Genomic DNA, 26658 nt, shown 5'->3' on the forward strand with positions numbered 1-26658 from the left:
AAGGACGTCTGCATACAGGAAACCACAGCAGGCAGAGGAGCGGAGAAGAAAGCTTGGAACAGCCTGGGGCGCTGGACTCAGGGAGGGCCTGGGAGGCCCAGAAGGCCCCCCCACTGCAGCAGGGGGACGGTGGTTGGTGGGACCCCAAAACCACGAATGTACCAATGTCCTCTTTAATTCCTACGACATCTCTGGGCGGGGCGGGGGAGGGGGGGGGAGGTTGTCATGCCCATCTTCCAGATGAGGAAACTGAGGAATCAGAGAGCTTGCCCAGGGTCACACAGTCTCTGAGTGACAGAATCAGGACCGGAGCCTGTATCTGCCAGTCACCCCCAGCCCCCAGCACCGCTAAAGGAGAAAAAAGCGGGGAAGGGGACTCTGGTAAGAAGGGGACCACAGATAGTCTGTGTGGGTGGGGCCGTGGCTTTTCCGCCTGGCCCCGCCTCTGCCCCTCCCAGTACTGCCTGCAAGTGTGAGGTGAGAGCTCCTCCTTGCACACCCCTAACCCTTAGGGAAGGGATTGAGCCCCCTCCCCCACCCCCAGGCTCTCCCCAGGAGAGGACCCCCCCCCCCTCCTCCTCCTCACCAACCCCTCCTGGGGCAGGGAGCGCTTCCCCCTGCAGCCCCTGCCCGTCTGACCTACCGTGCAGCGGAGCAAGATGACGGTCAAGCTGGATTTCGAGGAGTGTCTCAAAGACTCACCCCGCTTCCGGTAAGTGTGCGCAGGTCTGGGTGGCAGAGGGGGTGAGGTCCGACCCCCATCCCCAATGGACACACACACACACACGCACGCACACACACACAGGCCCTTCCCCAGGCCAGATGTCCTTCCAGGGAATGACTCCCAACGGGACAAGATGGAGCTTCTAGGCCACTCGGAGGACTTAGTAGCACCTCTACTATGAACCCCCCAGACTCTGATGCTCTCTGCCCCCTTCGCATGCAGAGGGGGCCTCTCTAGCCCCTCTTAGGGGCCTCTCTAGCCCCTCTTACCCCCAGAGCGGACACGACCTCCTCGGCTCCTGGTACCCCCGCCCCTCCCCCAGCACCTGCTGGGGCGGTTAGCAACTTCCTGCCGTCGCCACATCCACCCTCCTCCTGCCCTTCCTGCTCTGGCCTGGGCCCTACTAGCTCTCAGACTGCGCGGAGTGAGGGAGGCGGCCAGGGCCTGCGGACAGGTCCCCGACCGCATCAGCCTTTCCTGTCTGCGCCCTTACCCCCTCACCCCAGCCCCAGCCCTTCGGGGGCGCACAGACCAGAGGGACCCAAGCTCTGTTCCCGTGACCCCTCTTTTCCCAGAGCCTCTATCGAGCTGGTGGAAGCCGAGGTGTCAGAACTGGAGACCCGGCTGGAAAAGGTGACATGGGCAGGGGACCCAGGATGGGGTAAAGATGAGAGGGGCGAGGCCAGGGAGAAAATTGGAGACCACGAAGGAGTTCCAGGGGTTTTTGAATGCTAACCGTGCGGGGTAAATACTTTGGGGGCTATAGAGAAGCAGATGGAAGTTCTGCCCCCTCAAAGAGCTCGAGGTCCTGGAAGACAAGACTCACTTGTGGGCTTTACCGGGTCAGCTGTGAGCCGGGGCCTCAGGGCCGCAAGACCGCTCTGCCCCCAGGGAGCTCACAGCAGCTTTTGGGAGACAAGGCAGTGAGACACTTAAACACGGGACAGTAGGGCCCTCCGTGGCTACTCTTGATAAAACGGGCACACGCACGTGTGAACACTCCCCGCCCCCTTAGCGGGTTTGGTTTTTCTCTATAGCATTTACCCCAGTCTCACGTGTTACATACGTATTGGTGCGTGAGCTTTCTACCGCCTGTGTAACAAGTTATGCCGAATTTAGTGACTTACAACGACACACATTTGTTGGCATAGTTACTGTAGGTCAGGAGTTGGGCGCGGCTCAGGGTCCCACGGGCTGCAGTCCATCTGAGGCTCAGGGTTTCCTTCCAAGCTCGCGTGGTTGTTGGCCGACTTCAGCTCCTTGCTGCTGCGGGACTGAGACCTTCGCCTCCTCGAAGCTGCCCGGTGCCCTGTCACGTGGCCCTGCCCCTAGACAGCTTGCTTCCTCAAGGCCAGCTGGAGGAGCTTTCTAACTTTTCTTTTTTTTTTTTCATTTTATTTATTTGACAGAGAGAGAGAGAGAGAGAGCACAAGTGGGAGAGAGGGGCAGAGGGAGGGAGAGAGACAAACTCAAGCAGGCTCCACACTCAGTCCAGAGCCCGTGGAGGGGCTTGATCCCATGACACTGGGATCATGACCTGAGCTGAAATCAAGAGTCAGAAGCTTAACCGACCGAGCCACCCAGGCGCCCCAATGACAAATTAACATATATTTTTTTAATTAAACTGTTGTCCTTTGAGTTCATTGCAGACTCACAAGATGGTAGAGGTCCCATGGACCCATCGCCCAGCTTCCCCCAATGGTGGCATTTGGGGTAATGCTAGTACTTTACCAAAAGCAGGAAATTGACGTCGTCATGGTACAATGACTGTCTGTGGACCTTACCTGGATTTTACCTGTTTTGCATATACAGTTGACTTTTGAACAACATGAACATTAGGGGCACTGACCCCCCCCCCCCCAGCACAGTCGAAAATTTACATATAATTCTTAAATCCCCCAAAACTTTACTGATAGCCTGCCACTGACCAGAAGCCTTACCGATAACGTAAACGGTTAATTCACACGTGTTTTATGTGATATGTGTATCGTATGCTGTCTATACAGTAAAGGGAGCTAGAAGAAAGAAAGTGTTACTGAGAAAATCATAAGGGGGCTCCTGGGGGGCTCAGTCGGTTAAGTGTCTGACTTGGGCTCAGGTCATGATCTCACAGTTCATGAGTTCAATCCCCACGTCAGGCCCTGTGCGGACAGCTCAGAGCCTGGAGCCTGCTTCAGATTCTGTGTCTCCCTCCCTCTCTCTGTCTCTCTCTCTCTCTCTGCCCCTCCTCCACTCACATTCTGTCTCTCTCTTTCTCTCAAAAATAAACATTAAAAAAAAAATACTCATAAGGAAGAGGGACAGCTGGCTGGCTCAGTCATTGGAGTGAGTGACTCTTTTTTTTTTTTAAATTTTTTTTTTTTCAACGTTTATTTATTTTTGGGACAGAGAGAGACAGAGCATGAATGGGGGAGGGGCAGAGAGAGAGGCAGACACAGAATCGGAAACAGGCTCCAGGCTCTGAGCCATCAGCCCAGAGCCCGACGCGGGGCTCGAACTCACGGACCGCGAGATCGTGACCTGGCTGAAGTCGGACGCTTAACCGACTGCGCCACCCAGGCGCCCCTGGAGTGAGTGACTCTTAATCTCAGGGTCATGAGTTCAAGCCCCACGTTGGGTGTAGAGTTAAATACATACATACATACGTAATTAAATTTTTAAAAAATCAGGGGTGCCTGGATGGCTCAGTTAGGTAAGTGTTCAACCCTGAATTTGGCTCAGGTCATGATCCCAGGGTCATGGGATCGAGCCCCCATGCCGGGCTCAGACCTAAGTGTGGAGCCTGCTTGAGAGTCTCTCTCTGCGTCTCTGCCCCTCCCTCCCTCCCTCACACACCCGGACACGCACGCGCTCTCTGTGTCTAAAAGAAAGAAAAAAGCACAAGCAAGAGAAGATAACATTTACTGTACTGTATTTATCACAAAACGTCCACTTTTACATGGACCAGCGTGGTTCAAACCCCTGCTGTGCGAGGGTCGACTGTCCTTTTTTTTTTTTTCAAAACAAAACAAAACAAAGTCTGTGTGTACCATTCAACGGCGCTCCGTCACATGCCAGCATCTCGTTCAAGCCCTTAAACTCACCGCTCACCGCGAGGAGCTCTTGAGATACCCTCCCCTGCCTGCCCTGATCCGCTCACCCGTTCTCCTTCTCCGGACGTTTGTCATTGCTACACTGTTACTTAAGTGAAGCCATACGCTGTGTGACCTCTCAAGATTAGCCTTTTTTGTCGTGGTTCTCTCTCGGAATAACGCCCCTGAAGTTCGTTCGGTTTGCTACACGTTAGTACAAGCAGTCCACGTGTGGATAGTTCCTTCCCTTGCGCGGCTCAGTGCTACTCCATTGCATGGACCCCCGATGAGGCTGCGTCGTGGTTAGTTTCCTGATCGCGGCTGACCCTGTCAGTCACCTTCAGGTGAAGCCATACCTCCCTGCGGCCTTCGCGAGCCCTAGGAAGTGTTTTTCAGTTTTCAAAAACCCGCTGAGAACCCACGTGGCCCAAGTTCTCTTGAGCCCCCTCTGCCCAGGATTTTTCCACAGAGGTTCCCTGGTGGTCTCCTGTCCCCGGGGCCTGACCTGAGGGGCTCCACAGACACTTGTTCCATCCCTGTTGGGGTGACTCAGGCCAGAGCCAAGTCGTGTCACCTCAGGATGTAATGCGGTGACTGGTGACCGAAGATAACAAGGGCCAGAGGTCAGGAGATCTCACTTTGGTTTCTGACTCAGCCACCTGGCCCTACCAGAGGGACCCTGCTCAGGCCTGTCAGCTGTCCCCTTGTTTCTTTTATTTATGTATTTAATTAATTGATTAATTTTAACATTTGTTTATTTTGGGGAGACAGAGCATGAGCGGGGGAGGGGCAGAGAGGGACCGAGACACAGAATCTGAAGCAGGCTCCGGGCTCTGAGCCACCAGCACAGAGCCCGATGCTCAAACTTGTGAACCACGAGATCATGACCTGAGCGGAAGTCGGAGGCTCAACCGACTGAGCCCCCCAGGCGCCCCAACTGTCCCTTGTTTCTCAAGCCTCCTCGGTTGTCAGTCGAAGGCGCCAGACAAAATGGGCCCTGGGAACACCCCAACGTGCTATCCTTGTCCTGATCTGTTCCTGTTCGTGAGGAAACTGCTCAGTGAGCCCAGAATGGGAAAACTCCTGACAGTAATGACTGCTAGAATTTATTTATTTATTTAAAAAAAAATTTTTTTTTAATTTTTTTTTAACGTTTTATTTATTTTTGAAACAGAGAGAGACAGAGCATGAACGGGGGAGGGGCAGAGAGAGGGGGAGACACAGAATCGGAAGCAGGCTCCAGGCTCTGAGCCATCAGCCCAGAGCCTGACGCGGGGCTCGAACTCACGGACCGCGAGATCGTGACCTGAGCTGAAGTCAGATGCCCAACCGACTGAGCCACCCAGGCGCCCCCCCAAAATTTTTTTTTAATGATTACTTATTTTTGACAGACAGAGAGACAGAGCGTGAGCTGGGGAGAGGCAGAGAGAGAGGGAGACACAGAATCCCAAGCAGGCTCCAGGCTCCGAGCTGTCGGCACAGAGCCCGACGCGGGGCTCGAACTCACAGACCGCGAGATCATGACCTGAGCCGAAGTCGGACGCTTAACCGACTGAGCCACCCAGGCGCCCTTAGACTGCTAGAATTTAAGGCCACCCAGGCAGCAGTGGAGTTTCTGGAAAGCTCTGGATCCAGGCAGCCAGGTCAGGGCAGGGAGGACTACAGGGAAGTGGACACAGAAAGACGGGCTGGAGCCAGCTGACACTGGCTTCGGTGACAGGCCGGGAGGACTTTTCTTCCAGGCACAGAGCAGTGCGAGCAAAGCAGCAGAGATGAGAAAGCACCAGCTGTGTGTTCGCAACTGGGAGTACCGGGCTGGGCCGCAGAGTTGCTTGGGCGAGGCTGGGAAGGAAGGGAGAGGGAGGGGGGGCTGCTGTGAGGGGGTCACACAACTCCCTGCTCCCCCCTGTTGCTTCTTAGCTCCTCAAGCTGGGTAACAGCCTCCTGGAAAGTGGCCGCCATTACCTTGCGGCCGGCCGCACCTTCATCGCTGGCATTTGTGACCTGGCCCGTCTGGGTCCTCCCGAGCCCATGATGGCGGTATGTAGCTCCCCATCCCCACCCCACCCCCCCCCCCCAGCAGGCTGGGAGGGGGGCCTGGAATGCAAAGATCCTCTGGGAGGGGAGGGGAGGGTCGGCCTGGGGTCTGCAGGGCCCAGGCCAGAGCGGGGCTGGGTCTGGAGATGGCGGCCCAGCTGCCCCACGCCTGCTCTCTCTCTGACTCTCCGTGCCCAGGAGTGTCTGGACAAATTCACCGAGAGCCTCAGCCACAAGCTGGACAGCCATGCGGTGAGCGGAAGCGGCTGGGGCTGGGGCTGGGCTGGGGGAGCCCTGGGCTGTCTGCGGCCTGACCCTCACCTGCCAGTGTCTGCTCCCCTCCCCGCAGGAGCTGTTGGACGCTACCCAGCACACCCTGCAGCAGCAAATCCAAACCCTGGTCAAGGAGTGAGTGTGTGGGGGGGACCCGGTCCTCCGTCCCTCGTCCCGTTACCACGGGGGCCTCCTTCGAGGCAGGAGCCGTGCGGTTGGGGGTTTCGGGTGGCCTGACAGCTGTCCCCCATCCCGACACCTCCTCGGAGGCCCGTCCGGAAGGCCGCGAGCGGGCCTCCACCGGGAACCACTCCGCCGGGGACCATTCTGCTGGGCCGGGGTTGGGGGGGTACAGAAAGGGTACCTGTGGTTGTGTGTTGTCCTTCCATCCCGCAGGGGTCTCCGGGCTTTCCGAGAGGCTCGCCGGGATTTCTGGAAGGGGGCTGAGAGCCTGGAGGCTGCTCTCATCCACAATGCCGAGGTCCCCCGGCGCCGGGCCCAGGAGGCCGAAGAGGCCGGAGCCGCTTTGAAGACTGCGCGGGCCGGGTACCGGGGACGAGCACTGGACTACGCACTGCAGGTGACCACCCAGCCTGTCCCCTGGGACCCCTCGGGGCTGGAGAGGCCCCGGTGTGCGGTGGGCGGGGGCGCTACGTTTTCGAGACTCACCTGACGTCTTTCGGGGGCCCTCAGATCAACGTGATCGAGGACAAGAGGAAGTTTGACATCATGGAGTTTGTGAGTTGGGGGGGCGGCAAGTGCCACGTGACGAGGAGCCTGCTGGGCGGAGGGTGGCAGGAGGGAAGAGGGAAAGACAGGAGGGTCCCTCGTCACCTCTGCCCCCTGCCCACCCTGTCGCCCAGGTGCTGCGTCTGGTGGAGGCCCAGGCTACCCATTTCCAGCAGGGCCACGAGGAGCTGGGCAGGCTGGCCCAGTATCGTAGGGACCTGGGTGCCCAGGTGGGGCTCCGGAGAGCGGGCGGTGGTGGAGGGAGGGGGGGCCCCCTGCAAGACACCTCTCCTGGCCCGGTTCAGGAGAGGGGGCTGGGGACATCTGAAACGCCCCTCCCGTGCCCAGTTGCACCAGCTGGTTCTGAATTCGGCTCGCGAGAGGCGGGACATGGAACAGAGGCACGTGCTGCTGAAGCAGAAGGTGAGGGTCCCCCCGCCCGCAGGAGGGTGCGCGGGGCCCTGCGCCCCGGCCTCCGCCTGTCAGCTGCCCGGGACCCTCCTGTGCCCCCAGGAGCTGGGCGGGGAGGAGCCAGAACCCAGCCTAAAGGAGGGGCCTGGCGGCCTGGTCATGGAAGGACACCTCTTCAAACGGGCCAGCAACGCATTTAAGACGTGGAGCAGGTGAGGAGAGGACCCCCAGTCACCCACACCCGCTCAGGTCAATGTTTCTTGAGTGGTTTTGTGTGCTAAGCGCAGTGAGAAAACAGACAAAACCCGCCGCCTTCGGGGAATTTCTGTTCCATCAGCAAAGACACACGGTAAACACGACAGTGAGTTATGTTACGTTACAAGGGAAGAGTGGCACCGGAGAAAAACTAAAAAGCAGGGGATGCAGAGAGCTGCGGGAGGTTGCCGTTTTAAATTAAAAAAAATTCTTTTTGATGTTTGTATTTGAGAGACACAGAGCGTGAGTGGGGGAGGGGGCAGAGAGAGAGGGAGACACAGAATCCCAAGCAGGCTCCAGGCTCCGAGCTGTCGGCACAGAGCCCGACGCGGGGCTCGAACTCACAGACCGCGAGATCATGACCTGAGCCGAAGTCGGAAGCTTAACCCACTGAGCCCTCCAGGGGCCCCGGGGTTGCAGTTTTAAAGAGGGTGGTCAGGAAAGGCTTCGTGAGAAGGTGACTTCTGAGTGAAGACAGACTTGAAAGATATCTGGGGGGAGAATGTTCTAGGCAGAAGGAGGAGCCAGTGCCAAGGCCCTTGAAAAGCCCAGGGCATTGGAGAAACAGGGAGGGCACTTTGGGTGCGGACGCGGGAGGGAGGAAGACGCGGTCGGAGGTGCAGCCGGAGCTCACAGAGACGTGAGCCACGATAGGGCCTTGTCGGCTTCCGGCTTCCGTAGGGACTTAGGAGCCGCGACAGGTGTGGGGCAGGGGTGTCACCTGCTCTGACTCCGCTCCTTCCCCTTCCAGGGCCACTGCCAGCCCATGCAGGATATTTGTGCAAAGTAGAAAATTGCGCCCCTTCCGTAAGAAACTTCCATCTGTCAAAAAGTTGTGGCAAGAGACTTGGGGCGCCTGGCTGGCTCAGTCAGTAGAGCACACAACCCTTGGTCTCTGGGGTTGTGAGTTCCAGCCCCATGCTGGGTGTAGCGACTATTTAAAAATATACTGCAGGGGCGCCTGGGTGGCGCAGTCGGTTAAGCGTCCGACTTCAGCCAGGTCACGATCTCGCGGTCTGTGAGTTTGAGCCCCGCGTCAGGCTCTGGGCTGATGGCTCAGAGCCTGGAGCCTGTTTCCGATTCTATGTCTCCCTCTCTCTCTGCCCCTTCCCCGTTCATGCTCTGTCTCTCTCTGTCCCAAAAATAAATAAACGTTGGAAAAAAAAAAAATTAAAAAAAAAAAAATATATACTGCAGAGGAGCCTGGGGGGGCTCAGTCGGTTAAGCATCCGGGTTCGGCTCAGGTCATGATCTCACGGTTCAGGGGTTCGAGCCCCATGTCAGGCTCTGTGCTGACGGCTCAGAGCCTGGAGCCTGCTTTGGATTCCGTGTCTCCCTCTCTCTCTGCCCCTCCCCTGCTCACTCTCTTTCTCTCTCTCAAAATAAAGAAGCTTAAAAATATATACAGAAATATACATACTGTACACATTTTAAAAACTGGAGCCGTCGACCAGTTTTATTGGAAAAGCATTTTACTGCCATCTGCTGGAAGGTTGTCTTCCCAAATGTATCCAATCTGGGTTGTTGGGAGTTGTGAACAGCACCGCCTTCCGGGTCCTGACCTGCACGGCTCCGGGGCCCTGTTCTGGAGCATCTGACTGGACGGGATGGTCAGCCCAACCCTCCCAGCAAGATCCTTACGGGCCAGAGGGCGCAGCCTCTGTGCTGTTTCTGTCTCGAGCTCATCCCAGGGCTGCCCGTGTCCACAACTCTCTTTCCACCTCCTTCAGACGCTGGTTCACCATTCAGAGCAACCAACTGGTTTATCAGAAGAAGTACAAGGTAGGGAGACGCGTCCTGGCTGCCCCGGGCCCAGGGACGCTCCGCCCTGGCTGCAGCCGGCCGGCTGGCCCTCACCACCGTCCCGTTCCAGGACCCTGTGACTGTGGTGGTTGATGACCTTCGTCTCTGCACCGTGAAGCTCTGCCCTGACTCGGAAAGGCGGTTTTGCTTTGAGGTGGTGTCCCCCAGCAAGTGAGTGCAGACGTGGGGGGCGATGCCCTGATGCAGCTAAACCTTTACCAACAGGAAGGCAGGCCAATCGCAGGGGCGTCTTGGGGGCCCCTGTGTAGCACCAGGCATTAACGCTTTGGTGGCTGGATTGGGGGGGCAGCCTGGGGGGGGGAGGGTGCCTTTAGGGGCAGGGGATGGGGTGACGGGGGATATTTAGAAAGATGGGACCAACCGGTGCCAAATTTCTATCCGGCTGGTATCTCGTATCTCTTTATGGCGGGTACCAGTTGAATGGCAGGTGAATGTCAGCCCGCCTATCCCCCCACGTGGCTCCCCCGGCCTCAGAAGCCTCCCCGCCCCACTCTCCCCTCCTGCCCAGGTCCTGCTTCCTGCAGGCCGACTCGGAGCGCCTCCTGCAGCTGTGGATCAACGCCGTGCAGAGCAGTATAGCCACGGCCTTCAGCCAGGCCCGCCTCGACGACAGCCCCTGGGGGCCAGGCCAGGTGCCTTAACAGGAGGGCGCGGGGGCCCGGCTGCCCAGGGGGACGAGGCACCCCTTCCCCAGGCCCCATGGCCACTCTGTCTCCCCCCCCCCCCGTCTCCCCCAGGGCTCAGGACCCCTGGCTGTGGGCTCCTCCGCCACGCTGGGCTGTGGCGGCACCGCCAGGGGACGGGAATCCGGCGGTGCTGGGCACGTGGCAGCCCAGGTGCAGAGCGTGGACGGCAACGCCCAGTGCTGTGACTGCCGAGAGCCAGCCCCCGAGTGGGCCAGCATCAACCTTGGTGTCACCCTCTGCATCCAGTGCTCCGGCATCCACAGGTCACCACCCATGACCCGAGCGCCGGGGGCTGCTCTCCTTCTGGCTGCGGGGGGGGGGGGGGGGCTGGAAGGGGGGGTTGGGAGGGGGGCGGGATTGAGCCCATCACACAGACCCCTCCCTCCCACCCTGTCCTGGCTTCCTTTCTTAGATCCTGGCTGGCCCTGGGCACAGGGTCCTGGCCTGGCCAGAGATGCTTAGTGGCTTGACCGTGGGCTCAGAGGTCTCGAGGGTAGGGGAGCCGATGGAGAGCAGAGAGAGAAGAGGTCACTAGGCCCCAGCAAGTCTATGAGGCCCTCCGCCCGGGTCAGCCTGGCGGAAGGAGGGGAGCGGCAGGGCGAGAGGAGGGAAACTGAAGGCCCTGAACGTGAAATGTAGGAGGGCGAAGCGGGACGGTGAGCAGAGCAAGGCCACGTGGCCCGCTGCCCTGCCCCCACCTGGCCAGCACCTCTGCTGCAGGGGGGCCCTGCCTCCAAGTCCTCCTGGGGAGCCGCGGCTGCTGCCACCCCACAAGGGGCCTGACCCCCGCTCTGGCCCTCCAGGAGCCTTGGAGTTCATTTCTCCAAAGTCCGGTCCCTGACCCTTGACTCGTGGGAACCAGAGCTGGTGAAGGTGACTGGCGGGGGGGGGGGGGGGGGAGGTCTCCTGATGGGAAGGGGGACTGGGGGGGGCTGAGTCCAGGGGCTGCAGAGCCCTGAGGACTCAGACACTCACCTCTCCCCTCCACCTGTCTGTCTCCGCCTCTGCCTGGGCCCACCCGAAGCTCATGTGCGAGCTGGGGAACGTAGTCATCAACCGGATCTATGAGGCCCGGGTGGAGGCCATGGCCGTGAAGAAACCCGGGCCCAGCTGCTCCCGGTGAGGTTGGGGTGTGTGTGGGGGGCTGCCCGCTGTGGGGAAGGAGGGAAGACGGTCCCCTCCTTCCCCACCACACTCTCACAGGCAGGAGAAGGAGGCCTGGATTCGTGCCAAATACGTGGAAAAGAAGTTCCTGACCAAGCTTCCGGAGATTCGAGGGCGGAGAGGGGGCCGGGCCCCCCCCAGGGGACAGCCTCCCGTGCCCCCAAAGCCTTCCGTCCGGCCCCAGCCCGGGAGCTTCAGATCCAGGCCAGGTAGAGGGCTGCTGGGGCATCGACTGAGCCCGGCCGTGTGCCCCGTGAGGAGGGCAGAGTACGGAGGCCCGAGCCTTCCCCTCGCCAGTACTGGGGGGTGGGGGAGGGGGCAGACCACAGCAACACTGGTTTTACCAGGCAGGAGTTTGGGGGTTAAGGGAAGAATGGGAAGGAGTGTAGGGCTGGGAATAGGCTGCTGAGGGTGAGTGACGCTTGAGTTGGAGAAGGTGGTTGGACAGGGAGAGGTGAGGGACGCGGTCTATCCCCCCCTGCCCTAGGGACCCCCCCACACACATGCACCTCCCACCCCGCACCATCCTGCCTGCACCTCCTACCGAAGTCCCCAGCGTCCTGAAGGCCCTCCCAGAACTGAGAAATGACCTGTCCCATTAGAGCATCTGCAAACTGTGCTGAGGGTCTCTTCCCACCCCCTAACAGAGCCGCCCTCTGATGACCTGGGCGCCCTCCACCCTGGGGCCCTGCTGTTTCGAGCTGCTGGGCATCCTCCCTCCCTGCCCACCATGGCTGATGCCCTTGCCCACGGAGCTGACGTCAACTGGGTCAACGGGGGTCAGGAGAATGCCACTCCGCTGATCCAGGCCACGGCTGCTGTGAGTCCTGCCCACTGCCCCGCCCCCACCGTTAGGCTCCTTCTCTCCCATTCCCACGGGGAGTCTGAGCCCTGCCCCTACCCCTCCTCCCACCCCGGAGAGAGTGATAATGATAACCCACAGACACTGGGTTGCGAAGGGTGTGTGACTTGGGGGCAGACAACCTGGGTTTGAATCCAAGCTCCCACCGCTTACAGTTGTGAACCTCTCTGTGCCTCAGTTTGCCCACCTGCGAAATAGGGATAGCATACCTCGTGTGAGGCTGGACTGTGGCTTTAACGCATGACCTACTGTAAAAAGCTAGGGCGGAGCCTGACCCAGCCGAACCCTTACACCCCTGGCTCCCCTACCCCACCCTCTCAGCTGATCCCATCCTAAAGTATCTTTGGCCTGCTTCTGAAGATGCCACCTTCTCTCCCCACTTGCAACTTCTCGCTGCAGAATTCTCTTCTGGCCTGTGAGTTTCTCCTCCAGAACGGGGCGAACGTGAACCAAACGGACAACCACGGCCGGGGGCCGCTTCACCATGCGACCATTCTCGGCCACACGGGGTAGGGGCCGCGGGGATGACGGCTGTGGGAAAGAAGGCTCGGGTAGGCCGAGTGGCCGGCTGACCCTCGCTGTCATTTCTAGGCTGGCCTGCCTGTTCCTGAAACGGGGGGCCGACCTGGGAGCCCTGGACTCAGAAGGCAAGGACCCGCTGACCATCGCCATGGAAACAGCCAACGCTGACATCGTCACCCTGTGAGGAGGCCTGCGGGGCGGGGCTAGAGCTTGCCCTGCCCACTCGGGGCTAACGCCCGGACGGCCTGGGCCAGCTCCGGGACTCGGCTGGAGAAGTGCTGTCCCCAGCGTAGATTGGGGCGTGGAGTAGCAAGGGGGCCGGGTAGGGTCCAGGGATGGTGAGTTCGTCCTGAGTGAGGGACGTCGATGTTGTTGAACGCCTTTAAGCACTGGACCCCGGGGGAGCAGATGAATTAAAGCACCCAGCTTACAGGATGGGAAGTCCGAGTGGGGGGAGTGAAGCAAAAGTCATTCATACGGTCATTGCTTCCCCTTCAGGCTACGACTGGCAAAGATGAGGGAGGCCGAAGCGGCTCAGGGCCAGGCAGGTAACGTACCCCCCGCCCCCGCCCCACACTGTAATTCTGGGCTTCTGGCCCCCGAAGCCCGGTCCCCGTCGCGCCCAGCTGCACTGATTAATGTCATACTTTTGCAACAAATCTGTGTGGGGCGCAGCTGGTGCGCCGGGTCCTCGGAACAAAACGGAGAACCCGCGAGGGCGCTGCGCGTCGGCGCTGGCTGTCCCTCCGGCCACGCCGCCAGCGCGCCCGCGGGCCGCGGGTCCCCCCACCCCCACCCCGCGCTCGGCCGCGCCCGCCCAGCCCTCCCTCCCCCCACCCAGGAGACGAGACGTATCTGGACATCTTCCGCGACTTCTCCCTCATGGCGTCGGACGACCCGGAGAAGCTGAGCCGGCGTAGCCACGACCTCCACACTCTTTGATCCCAGGCCTTCGAGGGCCCGCAGCCCCCAGTCCCCTCTCCCCGGCCGCCGGCCCCTCGGTCAATAAAGCCGCCGTGCTTTGCGCTTCCCGTCGTGGTTCTTTGGCAGGGCGCCGCCTTCGGGCCGGGCCGGGGACTGGGCGCCGCGGCTGCCAGGGTGCGCGGGCGGTTGGGGTTTGCGAGCTCGAGTCACGCGAGGGGCGCCTTCCGGACAAACTAGGTGGTAGCTTCGGCCGCAGCCCTGGCGCCGGGCGGCCCCGAGGCGGGGCTCTCGGGCTCGGGCGACGTGGCCAGACGAGTCCGGCCGGGGAGAGGCCGCCCGCGTGGGCTGGGGGCCGGCCTTCCGTAGTGGGGGGGTAGCTGGCGTCGGGCCGGGACGGAGAGGCTGGCTTCGGCCACCCCGGCCAGGAGGCATCCCCGGAATGCGGCGGCTCAGCACCCGCCCCCTCGGGAATTCCCTGCGGGAGCGAGCGGGGAGGGCACCGCCTCCAAGCCGGGGACCGCCGGGCCTAGGGGCCCTCGGCGAGCTGCGGACGTGAGGCCCGGCACACCTGCGGGGCCTGCGGGGCGGACGCGGCCGCATCCGGAGCGACGCACCTGAGTCACCCTGCGGACCCCACCCCCGCCCGCGTCCGCCCGTGTCCGCCCGTGTCCGCCCGTGTCCGCTCGTCCAGCCCGTCCGCCCCGTCTCTCCGGTTCCAGACTCGCGGCTCCCACCTCCGCCCGGGCCGCGCGAGCCGGGCGGGGGCGGGGGGCGGGGCGCCAAGGGGGCGGGGCTGTCCCTTAAAGGGCTCCCAGCCGCTGCCCTTAGGCCACTTCCTGGGGGCGGAGAGGACTTCGGCGGCTGCGGCGACACCCGTGCAGGCGGCGGCGCCCGGGTCCCGAGAACCCCGGGCGGCTTCCCTCAGAGTCCTCCGGCGCGCCCGGCTCGCTCTGAGCGTGCGCCCTCGCTCCCCAGCGGATCCGGAGCCGCTCCGCCGCCAGCTGCGCTCAGCCCCGCCTCCGTCGCCAGAGACCCGCGCCGAAGCCAGGCCCTGCCGGGCCTCCGACTGGCCCCCGGCGCCGTGCGCGGACTCGCCCGCGGCGACAGCCATCGACCCGAGAACTCGGAGGCTGGGTCCTTCCGAGGGTCGGCCTGTGCTCGCCACCGTCACCTGCTGGCTGGACTCCGAAACCCGCTGTCTGAAGACCGCACAACAGACTTGCTGACCCACCGCCCTGCATCGAATGCGTCTGGGCCGAAAGCTCCCTTCCCTCTCTGGCTTCTGTTCTTTTCGGCCGGCCGGCGTGTCTGTGCCCGGAAACCATCCCCCACTACCAACGTAGCTGGGGTGAGCCCTAAATCTTCCTGCCTTGTGTTCCGACCTGTGCATCCAACCCCGAGAGAGTCTGAACGAACCTTAGGACCCAGTTCTGCCCACGCCCGCGGAGTGTGCGTTTTCTTCTCTGTCGGTGTCTCCTGTACTCCCCAAAATTTCGCCTCCTCCTGTGCCCTCTTCGCCCCCCTCTTTTGGGGGCCCTGTGACCCTGAATGTGGGGGGCACACTCTATTCCACCACTTTGGAGACCCTGACTCGCTTCCCAGACTCCATGCTGGGGGCCATGTTTAGGGCGGGCACCCCCATCCCCCCCAACCTCAACCCCCAGGGAGGTGGCCACTACTTCATCGACAGAGATGGCAAGGCCTTCCGGCACATCCTCAATTTCCTGCGGCTGGGCCGCCTGGACCTGCCCCGTGGCTACGGGGAGACGGCCCTGCTCAGGGCAGAGGCGGACTTCTACCAGATCCAGCCCCTCCTGGATGCCCTGCGGGAACTGGAGGCCTCTCGGGGGACCCCCGTGCCCACAGCTGCCCTGCTCCATGCAGATGTAGACGCCAGCCCCCGCCTGGTGCACTTCTCCGCTCGCCGGGGCCCACACCACTATGAGCTGAGCTCTGTTCAGGTGGATACGTTCCGAGCCAACATCTTCTGCACCGACCCCGAGTGCCTGGGCGCCATGCGGGCCCGATTTGGTGTGGCCAGTGAGGACAGGGCAGAGGGAGGCCCTCACTTTCGTCTGGAGTGGGCCCCCTGTCCCGCAGAGCTCCCTGAGGTGGAGTATAGGAGACTGGGGCTACAGCCTCTGTGGACTGGGGGGCCGGGGGAGCTGCGGGAGGTGGTGGGCACGCCGGGCTTCCTGGAGGAGGTGCTGCGGGTGGCTCTGGAGCACGGCTTCCGTCTAGACTCCGTCTTCCCTGACCCCGAGGACCTGCTCAACTCCCGATCTCTGCGCTTCGTGAGGCACTGAAAACGCGGCCCTCCCGTCTGCCTGGGAGGGGGAGAGAACGGACAGCAAAGAGAATGAGAGACTCCCCCCCCGCCACCACCACCTCCGAAGTCTCTTCTTAGCTCTGCCTCTGGAGCTGTGAGGGTCAGGGCTGCACCTTGACCGGAGCCCAGATGTGGGCAGGAGCTCCCGAACCTGAGCCGTGCAAAGGGTCTGGCTTGGTGCTAATCCTGGGAGGGGCGGGGAAGATCCCCTGGCTTGCTCTTGCCCGAGGCTGGGGGCCTGCAGTGTCTCCCCGTTGGAGCTCAGTATTTCAAGGGTCTAGAGAAATAGGGACACCTCTCTGCCCAGGCTGGGCCTCGCAGAACCCTGGGGGGGGACACCGAAGTGTGGGAGAAAGGAGGACTTTGAACTGCTCTGATGTGGTCTCCTGGACCGTGGCTTCTCCTGCGGCTGGATGGCCTGGCCAGGCCTGACCGAAGACAGACCAGAACATTCTGGAATATGGGAAGGGGGATCCTTTGCTCTGTCTCAAGTCACCTCCTGAGGGAGACAGAAGGGCCACACCCCACCCCACGGTGGCCTAAGGGAGCTAGGAGAATCCCCATTTACTATGGGGCTGGAGCCCCACATTCTAGAAAGCCAAGTTTTTAAAGGACCCTCCATTGTTGGTGGAGCTGGCCTTTGGGAAGAGGGTGGCATCTTCTTGGGCCTTGGCCTTACTGCCTTCATGTGTGCACGCGTGTCAGCCAGAGCGTCTGAGTGACGTCTGGGCCTCTCACATCCAGGCTCCCGTCCGTGTGACAGTCTCTCCGTGGTCTCTGCCTGGGCAGGCCTGTTTGGGGTTGCCCAGCAACTGCTTTGGCGCTGGGTATGTCTGCCGTATGGGTGTGAGTAGATTGAGAATTAGTAGTTGAATCACGAGGGGGGGTGTGTGTGTGTGTGCGTGCACACATGTGTGTTCGCCTCCCTGCGTAGGCACGAGGGGCCTGTGGAGGCCTGGGTCGCCAGGGGCTTCCTGGCGAAAGGTAAGAGAAGTCACTGGGCCCCGCCGGCCCTTGGAGGCCTGTGTAGAACTCTTGGTTGCTAAGGTAACCGTGGGCCTGTTGCTAGGAGAGAGCTGGGAAGGCCCAAGGCGGCCCAGGGCAGAGGGGAGATGAACAGAGGAGGCCGGGAGGGTTGGGGGAGGATGTGGTTTCTGGGTCCCCGAGGGATGGGATCCTCACGCACGAGTTCTTCACGGTGGGAGGCGGGGGGGGGGGGACGGGGGGCGGACTCCCTCGCTGTTTATCGCGGGTCACGAACTTACAAGAAGAAAAATAAAATTGCTTTTTGGAACCTCAAACTTGTAAAGGCTGCTGCTGAGGGCCGGGGTGGGGGTGGGGGGCACTGCCCCCTTTGCAGCAGAAGCCCTGCGTTCTCTGCCCAGTCTTCTTCTGGCCCCCAGTTCCTTGGGCCCCTGCTTTGCCCTAGCCCGAGATGGAGCGGTGGTGCTGTTCCAGAATGCTCTAGAACCCCGGCTGTTCCGGAACAGTCTAGAACCTCCGGGCAAAGGGTTGGATCCAGGATCGAAGCATTCCAGGCCTTCCCAGCCTACATGGGGCCAGCCTCCCTGTGCCACCCGCTAGCGGGCCTCATGTGGACGCTGGCACTAGGTGGGGTCTTCCTGGCAACCGGCCAGGCCTGTGTCCTCTGTCACCTCTCAGACCGTGACCTGTCGGGCCGCTTGGCTCGACTCTGCAACCAGGCGAAGGCTCGGTGGGAGACCTGTGAGGCCTCCTGGACCTTCCCGGCCTTTGCCTTAGGTAGGATCAGACATCCAGGGCCCGGCCCGGCAGCATGTGGCTTCCCAGCGGAGCCCTTCGGCCACCTCCTGAGTCCCCAGCCCTGGGAAAGTCAGGAAAGAGTCACAGGTCCTTGCCTGTCTCCACAGATGAGGTGTCCACGAACAAAGTCATAGAGAAGACTCACAGAGTCCTGAGGGTCATGGGTGAGATCAAGGGCGAAGGCATGACCTAGGGGCTTGGATGGGCACCAGGGAGGGGGAGGGGAGGAGGGACCCGGGGAGGCAGGGAAGGGTGCCAGGCAGGTGGAGACGACGGGAAGGTGTAACCGGGGAGGTGCTGGGTGAAGCGTGGGAGGTGCGCCTGCCCTGGGGAGGCCCTGGGCAATACAGCTGCCCTCTGTCTCCCCAGAGATCAAAGGGTCTCCCTCCTCACTCCCTTTATATTGGCAATGGCTGCAAAAGGTCAAGTTTCCTGAGTACACCAGGGAAGGTACTGACGCGGGCAGGGACCAGGGGCACCCGGGCTGTCCGGTGAAGGGGTGTGTGGCTGAGTGTCTCCTCTCCCCCCACCCCTCCTTGTCTCTGGTTTCAGCTTTCTGTGCTCCCGCCTGCCGTGAGTAGAAAAGGGAAGGGGTAGGTGAGGATGGGGGACCCGAGGAGAGCCTGGCGGTGGTCCCGGAGGGAGTGGGGTACTCTGGAAGGTGGGAGCCGGGACTCCCCCGCCCCAGCTCTGGCCCCGCTGTCTCCTGCAGGGGGCAGCACCGTCCTGTACAACTGTTCCACCTGCCAGAGCTTTGCCGTGCACTGCTGGCCTCTAAAGCGCTGCCTCGCAGGTTCCGCTCCCCGCCCTCGCCTCACCCCTGCTCAGATCTCTGAGCTCGGGCTCCCCCCCCACCCCCCCGCCCCGCACCGCCACAAGGACAAGCGAGGTCCTCAGGATCACTCACTGCTTCCTGGGTTCCCTGCAGGAAGTCACGATCTTCGGGAAGCCAGGATTCTGCTCCTCTCTGTGTTCATAACTGTCCTGCTCCTGGGCGTTCTGAGCCTCGTGGTGGAGTGAGTGGGCAGATGGCGGGTGTGGCCTCGCCACCCTTGACCCCCCAGCACCTTCTACCACCGTTCCTGTGCCCTCTTCTCCCGGCTGCCTGCCCTGCCCCTCTCAGGCCCCCCATTCTCTGTGTCCCCTCAGGTCCAGACACTTCAAAGCATAAAGTGACATGTGAAGACAGCCTCCCAGCCCCCACGTCCTTTGGAAGGGACCCGCCAGCCCCTCACTTCCAATCCCAAAGGCTCAGCCTTCCAGACCCTAAACCCAGCCGCCTCCGTGATCCCAGTGTCAGATGGCCTCCAGGGGCCCAGGCACCCACAGCTGGAAAGTTCCTCCCCTCCGGCCCTCAACTCATCAGCCAGAAGCAGTCACTGATTCCAGGAAAATGGCTACAGGAGGAAAGAACCCCCTGCACACACACACACCGCCGCCCCCACACCCCCTTCTGCCTGTTCTCGGAAAGCGGGGGCTGTTTGCCCCAGAAGCTGCTCTTGGCCCTCCTCTGACTGATTGGGAATCCGGGAACGAGGGTTCTGGAAAACTCCCTCCCTTTAGAGTGGCGACCACATCAGTCAGCCTGCTGGCATGCTATCCCTCCATTTAACATTGTGAAGCCTTGGCCTCCCACAGAGGCCTCCCTCCTGCCAAGATCAAGTAAACCTGCTTTTCAGTGGCCTCCGCCCGGGCCTGGCCTCTGTCTACACCTGGGGAGGGCGGAGGGGGGACGGGAGACTCGGTGTAGCACCGAGGGTGCTGGGTGCTGGGTGGGGGGTGGATTTCACACCCCAAGAGGCGTTCGGCAACATCTGGAGACATTTTTTATTGCTTCGATCGGGGGATGTGCTACTGACATTTAGGGGGTACACACGAGCAATGCCGCTGGCACCTTATGATGAACGTGGGCGTCCTCTGTGACACAGAGTTGATCTGCCCGACACCTCCGTCGTGTGTGGTTCAGAGACCCTGGCGTTTAGTCCGCTGGCTATCAGGAGCTTTGGGCTGGGTAGATGGACGAGGAAACGTAAAAAGAGAGGCCTGTCGCCAACCCCAAGTCTCTGTCGGAGGGGCTGGGCCTGGAAGGGATCCTGACACACACCTAGCCCGGTGGTTTTCAAACTGGGTATCTAGAACCATTGTTTTTGGGGTGTCCATAAGGGTCCTGGGGATGGGGAGGGTGCCTACTCCTTCTAGGAAAGTACGTTTGATATTATTTTACACATTCTGGTCCAATCCCTTCATTTTATACCAAAAGGAGGGAAGGAAAGAAGGAGGGAGGAAGGGAGGAGGGAGGAAGGAAGGAGGGAAGGAAGAAGAAAGGAAGGAAGGAAGGACAAAGGAAGGAAGGAGGAAGGAAGGAAGGAAGGAAGGACAAAGGAAGAAGGAGGAAGGAAGGAAGGAAGGGGGAAGGAAGGAAGGAAGGATGAAGGAAGGAAAGAAGGAAGGAAGGACGAAGGAAGGAGGAAGGAAGGAAGCAAGGAAGGAAGGAAGGAAGGAAAAAGACCCGAAGGTCATATGCCAAGTTATTACAACCTGCCCAAGATCATACAACAAGTCACGTCCATTCACCTGACCGACGCTTAGCGAGTATGCGTCGGGCGCCAGGCAGCGTCACTGCCCAGCCTGGGGTGAGAAGCCACGACTGCCGACCGCCCGGGCACCACGGCCCCCTCTGGTCTGCAGCAGCCCTTCCCTAGCCCTTCTTGCCTGTGGAATACAACAGGCCTGGCCCTTGACCCTGACTTTCAAGACTCTCCATCAGCAGCTCCCCACGTCTTACTTGGTCCTCGTGCCAGAGCTCACCCATCTTGGCCCTAAGTGGAATCTCCACCCGAACGCCCCACAAGCCTGTCGGAGTCACGAGTCCAAACCCACCTTCCTCCCCGACCCCGCCTCCTCCTCGTGATCTCCCTCTGGGCTAATGGCGGTGCCAGGAGGAAGGGACATCCCCTTCGTCTCCCGCCGCATGCCTGCTTCTCATCAGTAAGCCGTCCACCTTCGTAATCCTTTTTGGAATCTGGCCCCCGTGTGTCCCCGGAGCTTTATCTCAGCTCTGCCCGCCCCGCAGCCCCGCTGAATCACTTGCCCACTTTGTTCTCTCATGGCTCCTTGCCTCTGCCCAGGCTTGTTCCTGTACCCGGGATGCCCTTCTCCTTTGGCTCCGACATCACCTCTTCTGAGAAGCCTTCTCGGAGCTCCTGAGGCAGAGTAGAATGTCCCTTCTCCAGACATCTGTCATGGGGCGCCAACATCAGGTGGGGGGGGGTCCTTAAAAATCTTCCCTCTCGGCCATGTGCTACCCTAGAAAGCTGCTACCTGAGGTTTTGTCTCTGCTTCCCCAGAACCGGGCCCGCGGTGACAGCAGGAAGCATCTCTAGCCATCTTGATCCCTCCTCTTCTGAACCTCGGTGACAACCCCCACCCCCCCCCCCGCACATGAGTTTTTCATGAACTTGTGACACAGGAGGCCGGCGGGGCTGGTGTTTTCTGTGCAGGGAAGGCCGACGGCCTGCCAGGGCAAGGCTGGTTCTTCTGAGCCCCTCACAAAATAAGAGGGGCCACGAGAGCTCTGGCAGTTTTAAACCATGGACCCTAAAGCCTTTGACGTGCCTCCTCCATCAAGAGGTAGGGTCTCTGTAGCCTCCCCTTGAACGCGGGCTCTACGACGGGTTGACCAACCGAATGAGGCAAAGTGAACTGGGCCTCTCCCTGGGCCAAGGCCTTGAGAAACTGGCAACTTCTGCCCTCTGCCTCTGAGGACATTCACTCTGAAACCCGGTGACCATGCTGTGACGATGTGTAGGCTACAGGGAGAGTCCACCCTGCGGCGGAGGGGGGGCGGGTTTCAGTCAAAAGGCAATACCTTCTGCTACCATGGGAGCGATAATACAGCCCCCAGCTGTCAGGTCACCTGCAGACTTTGCGTTTTTCCAACGATGGCCCCAGACCCAGTAGGGCCACCTTGTCCTCTTGGAGTTCCAGACTCTCAGAGCCCAGGAGCGTGATCAAGTGGTTGGTTTAGGCCACTAGATATCGCTACTCAGCAGTCGAGGACAGTGGGGACAGAAGAAAGGAGTCTGGGACTGGGCACCTAAGGGCCTCACGACACAACTGGCTGTGTCACCATCTAGCTACGTGCAGGAGAAACATCACTCACCAGCTTCAGCCTTAGTCTTCCTACCAGTGTGGAGCCTGATGCAGGGCTTGAACTCATGAACTGTGAGTTCATGACCTGAGTGGAAACCAAGAGTCGGCTGCTTAACTCTTGAGCCACCTGGGCGCCCCCCTACCTGCAAAGTCAATGTTAATGGTGGCTAATGTATGGAGACGATGTGTCAGGCACAGCCAGTTAGCTAAAGCTGCGTAACAAATGATGCCAAAGGTTAATTGTCTAAGGCCATAAACATCATCTCATAGTTTCTGTGGGTCAGAAATTCGGGAGAAGCTTCCCCGGGTGGTTCTGGCTCATGGTTGCCCATGAGGGTGCTTCAAGGCGTCCATCAGGGTTGCGGAAGTCTAGGGTTTGACCGGGGCCGGAGGACCATCTCTCAAGATGTCTCACTCACGTGCCTGGCAGGTTGGCGTTGGCTTGTTGGCAAGAGGCCTCTGTCCTTTGACTCACGGAGCCCCTCCACAGGACTGCTTGAGCGTCCTCATGACCTGGTGCCTCGGTTCCCCCAGAGCGAGGGGTCCAAGAGAGCGGGGCAGAATCCTCGCGGTCTCGTACGAGCTCACTCGGAAGTCACACACCATCCTTTCTGCGACATCCCTCTGATGACACAGAGGAGCCCTCGTCACTGTGGGAAGGCACCGCATTCAACAGTGCTGGTGCCGGGAAGGAGTTTCATCGGCAGCCACTTGGCTACCGGCTGGCGACCACCCAGCTGTGTAGACACAGCTAATTCTCCAATGACACCGAAGGTACGTACTGCTCACAGGTGCATCTCAAAGAGGAGGACACAGAGGCCCAGAAATGGGAAGTAACTTGCCTAGGTTCACAGGCGGGTAAGTGAAAGCGTCACAGGATGCCAACTCAGGTGGTCAGGCTCCCAAGGTGGGGTCTGAGCTACCATGACCCTGAAGACAGACCTTCAGCTCCTCTGTGGCCCGGAAGGAACAGCGTGGGTTCAGGACCGCTTCCACTCCGGAAAGCCAACCAACAGACGCGTACAGGGTGGTGGGCTGGTGACTCCAAAAACTAGCAAGACAAATGCAGCCTGGGAAGGATGGGACGTGGGGATGATGGGGTGATGGAACGGGGGGGGGGGGTTTCACCCAAGGGTCTAGGGAGAGCCAAACTTGGGGGCCCAAACAGTGAGGAAGCAGGGACGGGTTGACCAGAGAATGCTTACGGTGAGGTCTGGGCACTCCTGTCCCCATCACTACCAGCAAAGGAGCTCTTGGCGTCAAAAAGTCTCCTTGGCCTCACCCTACCCAGATGGCATCGTCTCACCCACTTGTTCAACAAAGGTTACTGAGCACTTATTGTATGAGCCAGGCACAGGACTGGGCAAGAGGGACGCGGCAATACCCAGGCGAGATAAAGTCCTTTTCTACCTGGAGCTTGGAATCTAGCAAGGGAGACAGACAAGTTACCGGCAAATTCTACAAGAACAACGAGTACGATGATGGGAAGGCGCAGGGATCTTGGGGTTTGGGGGAAGGGAGCAGATCAGGGAGGGACAGGCTTCCTGCGCTCAGCCAGATTGGGATAAGGGTGGGAGGACTTCCAAGCAGAGGGAAGAGCCACACAAAGGCTCTGAAGAGAGGTGATTTCCCTCGTTGAGAGGTTGGCGTGGGTAAGGCGGAAGGGGAGAGCCCAGTGACTTCAAAGACCAGGGCAGGAAAGTGGGAGCTAAGGGGGAACGAACGTGGGTCCCCAAAGGAGAGGGGAGTTTTCCGCAGAGGGATGGGCCCTACCCCCGACCCGAACCCAAGGCAGTAGATGGGGAGGACCCCAGCAGGCCTCTCTGCTTACCCTTCTGGTTCCCTGGCCTGTGGAGAAAGACTTGGCCGGTGGTGCCAATGTGCTCATCCTTCCCGGATACAGAGCCCGCAGGGCAGGGCAGAGGTTGGGGAAAAGCAGACGAAGCGGGAGTGATGCCAGACCTGGGCCTCCAGGTTTAAGGGTGAGCAGGACCCCCCATCGTGGCTTAGAAGGGGCGCCCCTGAGGGTGGTCAGACAGTGCTTCCCCACCCAGGTGGGGATGACAGAAGCTTAACTCCAAAAGTAAGAGATGAATAGGGACAAGGGGAGGAATAAAGAGGCCTCTCTGATTCCCTGGGTTTTGTCCAAGCCCAAGATGAAGGTGGGGCTGAGCCTCTGTGTCTGGTTTCCTGCTGGGGCAGAGGACCTGGGCTGGGAGTCCAGTCAATAATGCCCCCTCTCTTCACCGCCTCTCCATCCCGTCGCCAAGGCCGAAGCAGGGCCAGTCTCTGCCTCCGGAACCAACGGGAAGAGCCCCTTCCCTGAACTCCCTGCTCCTTCTCCCTCACCTTTGCCCAGCCCCTTCCTGCAGCAGGGTGCAGGGTCACTCCTCTGTTCAAACCTTTCAGTGGTTATCAGGGCCCTCAGGCAAGGCCCAAGCTCCTGACCATGTTCTCCAAAGCGTTGCGGACATCCAGCCAGGGCCATGGTCATGGCTGCTTGTTCACTCGGGTCCCCAAGACCCGGCATGGTGCAAAGCTTGCTGAGGGGTGAACTGATGCCCGGTCTGGCTTCCACCAACCTCTCTGGCTGCACCTGCCTTCCTATACCCCCAAGCGTGCTTCACGCACACGTTCAACTCCCAGAGGACCCCTCCAGCGCACCCAGATCTGTGAAGACACCGGACTCAGAGAACACTCAGGCGTGACACGCTCTTCCTCGAAGAAGCTCACGGAGCCACGTGTTTCCCACCAAGAACTTGGGCGACATCAAGACGAATCTCGAAAACGCGTTGAGTCAAAGAAGCCAAGTGCAATTATAAACAGTGTGTGGCTCCGTTGATACGAAGGTTGGGAGCAAGCAACAGTGATCTTTGCGCGATAGAAATCAGACTAGTAGTCGCCTCTGGAAAGTGGAATTGACAAACAATGGGCACGACGCAAGTTTCTGGGATCGTTGAAATGTTCCGAGTCTTTTTGTACATTGGCTGACGTGCATTGAGCCACGTGGTTAAATCTGGGCATGGTACTGAATGCGAGTTATACCTCAATAAAGTACTGTCGGGATACAAAGTAAAGTAACGTTCGCATGAATATAACAGTAACGAAAGACCCTCAGTGTCTGGATTAAAGAGCACATCAGATGCAAGCAAAGAGAGAACAATGAGCTGGGAGATGGACCCAAGGAGATTATCTAGATGGCATCACAATGACACAAAGATTGAAAGATATAGAAGGGAGGCAGATTACATGGAGGACGGGTTGAAAAGGTCTAGCATACTTTTTTTTTAAATTTATTTTGAGAGAGAGAGAGACAGAGAGCGAGGGGAGGAGGGGCAGAGAGAGAGAGAGAGAGAGAGGGAGAGAGAGAATCCCAAGCAGACTCCATGCTGTCAGCACGGAGCCCAGCACGGGGCTTGAACTCACAAACTATGAGATCATGACCGGAACCGAAATCAAGAGTTGGCCGCTTAACCGAGAGTCACCCAGGCGCCCCTAAAAGGTCTAGCATACTTCTAGCCATAGTCCCCCAAGGAGCAAAGAATGGACGAAAAAGAATATTTGAGGAGATACTAGCTGAGAATTTCTCCAAACTGATGAAAGGTATGAATTCACAGATACAGGAAATACAAAATACTAAGAGAATAAATTAAAAAAGAATCTCTTCCTGGATACTTTGTAAAGAACTACAAAATACCAATGATAGCTCTTTTTTTTTCTTTTCTTTTTTCTTTTTTAGAAATGTTGACACTTTTTAAAAAAGGTTTATTTATTTATTTCTAGAGAGAGAGAGAGAGAGAGAGCACAAGCAGGGTAGGGGCAGAGAGAGGGAGAGAGAGAGAATCCCCAAGCAGGCTCTGCACAGCGTGGAGCCTGACGTGGGGCTCAAACTCACGAGCTGTGAGATCATGACCGGAGCCAAAACCAAGAGTCGGACGCTTAACTCCCTGAGACACCCAGGTGCCCCACCAATGGTGTCTCGAAAGCAGGGAGAAAAAGGCAGATCACCCACAAAGGAATGACAATGTGACTGAGCAGACGTCTTCCCCAACAATATGCACCTGTTACATGCCTACACTGTCCCCGGTGCTAAGAACGCTAGGGTCAACAAGACAGCCCCGGCCCCTACCACGCGGAGCCCACGGTGTATCAGGAACAACAGACGTGGAGGAAGCAATTACAGCGTGATGAGCTGGCCTGGCTGGAGGGCACGAGAATTGGCAAAGACATCAAACGGGTAGATCTGTGAACTGGGAAAAATTTCTCATCGGTGCCGCAACACCCTGTGTGTTTACCGAGATGGGGTAGGTTTTTTCCTCCACGGGACTCTGGGGGCAGCTCACACATCCTTCCGAAGACTTGGTGACTTCCTCCCTGGACCCCTGGAGGAAAGGGAGAGGGATGGTCCTCTTCAGACCCTTCTGCAAAGTCCTAGACTTTCTCCTGTGGCCACAGTCCAGGTAGCAGTGCGCAGAGGCTACATGGGGGGAAGGAGGGTTATGCCAGAAAGAGGCCACTTAAATGCCAGTGACGGGGAGGGGTGTCCCATGGGGCGGGGCTTAGGAGCCCACTCCCAACTTCTCCCCACCCTGCACCCACACACAAGACCTTCCGCATGCTCCCCAAAACGTCCCTTTCAGGGGCAGCACACTGGACCCAGGTTCAGAGCTGGGAAACGGACAATCCCTCCAATTTTAGACTCTGTCTAGGCTGGGGGTTGACTTCCTGCACCATCAACACCTCTCTGCCCTGGCTCCATTTGTTTTTTTTTTTAACTTTTAATGTTTATTTATTTTTGAGAGAGAGAGAGAGAGAGAGAGCTCGCGGGCGCAACTGGGGGAGGGACAGAGAGAGAGGGAGACACAGAATCCGAAGCAGGCTCCAGGCTCTGAGCGGTCAGCACAGAGCCTGAC

General features: G+C 59.6%; 3 protein-coding genes across 4 annotated transcripts; all 3 read left to right on the plus strand.

Moving 5' to 3' along the window:
* The first annotated feature begins 53 nt into the window (after positions 1-53).
* Positions 54-13584, plus strand: ACAP1 (ArfGAP with coiled-coil, ankyrin repeat and PH domains 1). Its single transcript, XM_045490209.1, has 22 exons — positions 54-712; positions 1300-1357; positions 5716-5835; positions 6031-6084; positions 6182-6240; positions 6502-6685; positions 6799-6843; positions 6969-7064; positions 7183-7257; positions 7348-7457; positions 9231-9282; positions 9374-9474; positions 9833-9956; positions 10062-10273; positions 10814-10883; positions 11035-11129; positions 11214-11383; positions 11822-11994; positions 12436-12545; positions 12628-12738; positions 13057-13106; positions 13400-13584. The coding sequence occupies exons 1-22, from the start codon at positions 660-662 to the stop codon at positions 13498-13500; spliced, it is 2223 nt and encodes a 740-aa protein (XP_045346165.1). The 5' UTR covers positions 54-659; the 3' UTR covers positions 13501-13584.
* Positions 13585-14314: 730 nt separating this feature from the next.
* Positions 14315-16926, plus strand: KCTD11 (potassium channel tetramerization domain containing 11). Its single transcript, XM_045490221.1, has one exon. The coding sequence runs from the start codon at positions 15090-15092 to the stop codon at positions 15786-15788; it is 699 nt and encodes a 232-aa protein (XP_045346177.1). The 5' UTR covers positions 14315-15089; the 3' UTR covers positions 15789-16926.
* Positions 16924-19277, plus strand: TMEM95 (transmembrane protein 95). 2 transcript variants are annotated; one of them, XM_045490220.1, is made up of 7 exons: positions 16924-17572; positions 17701-17757; positions 17963-18043; positions 18146-18166; positions 18306-18386; positions 18522-18609; positions 18743-19277. In XM_045490220.1, the coding sequence occupies exons 1-7, from the start codon at positions 16924-16926 to the stop codon at positions 18762-18764; spliced, it is 999 nt and encodes a 332-aa protein (XP_045346176.1). In that variant the 3' UTR covers positions 18765-19277. The 2 variants fall into 2 exon arrangements, with proteins under 2 accessions (XP_045346176.1, XP_045346175.1); XM_045490219.1 differs by lacking the exon at positions 18306-18386 and having other exon boundaries at positions 16957-17572.
* The last annotated feature ends 7381 nt before the right edge of the window (positions 19278-26658 follow it).

Source organism: Leopardus geoffroyi, chromosome E1, assembly GCF_018350155.1.
Source record: "Leopardus geoffroyi isolate Oge1 chromosome E1, O.geoffroyi_Oge1_pat1.0, whole genome shotgun sequence".
Classification (NCBI taxonomy): domain Eukaryota; kingdom Metazoa; phylum Chordata; class Mammalia; order Carnivora; family Felidae; genus Leopardus; species Leopardus geoffroyi.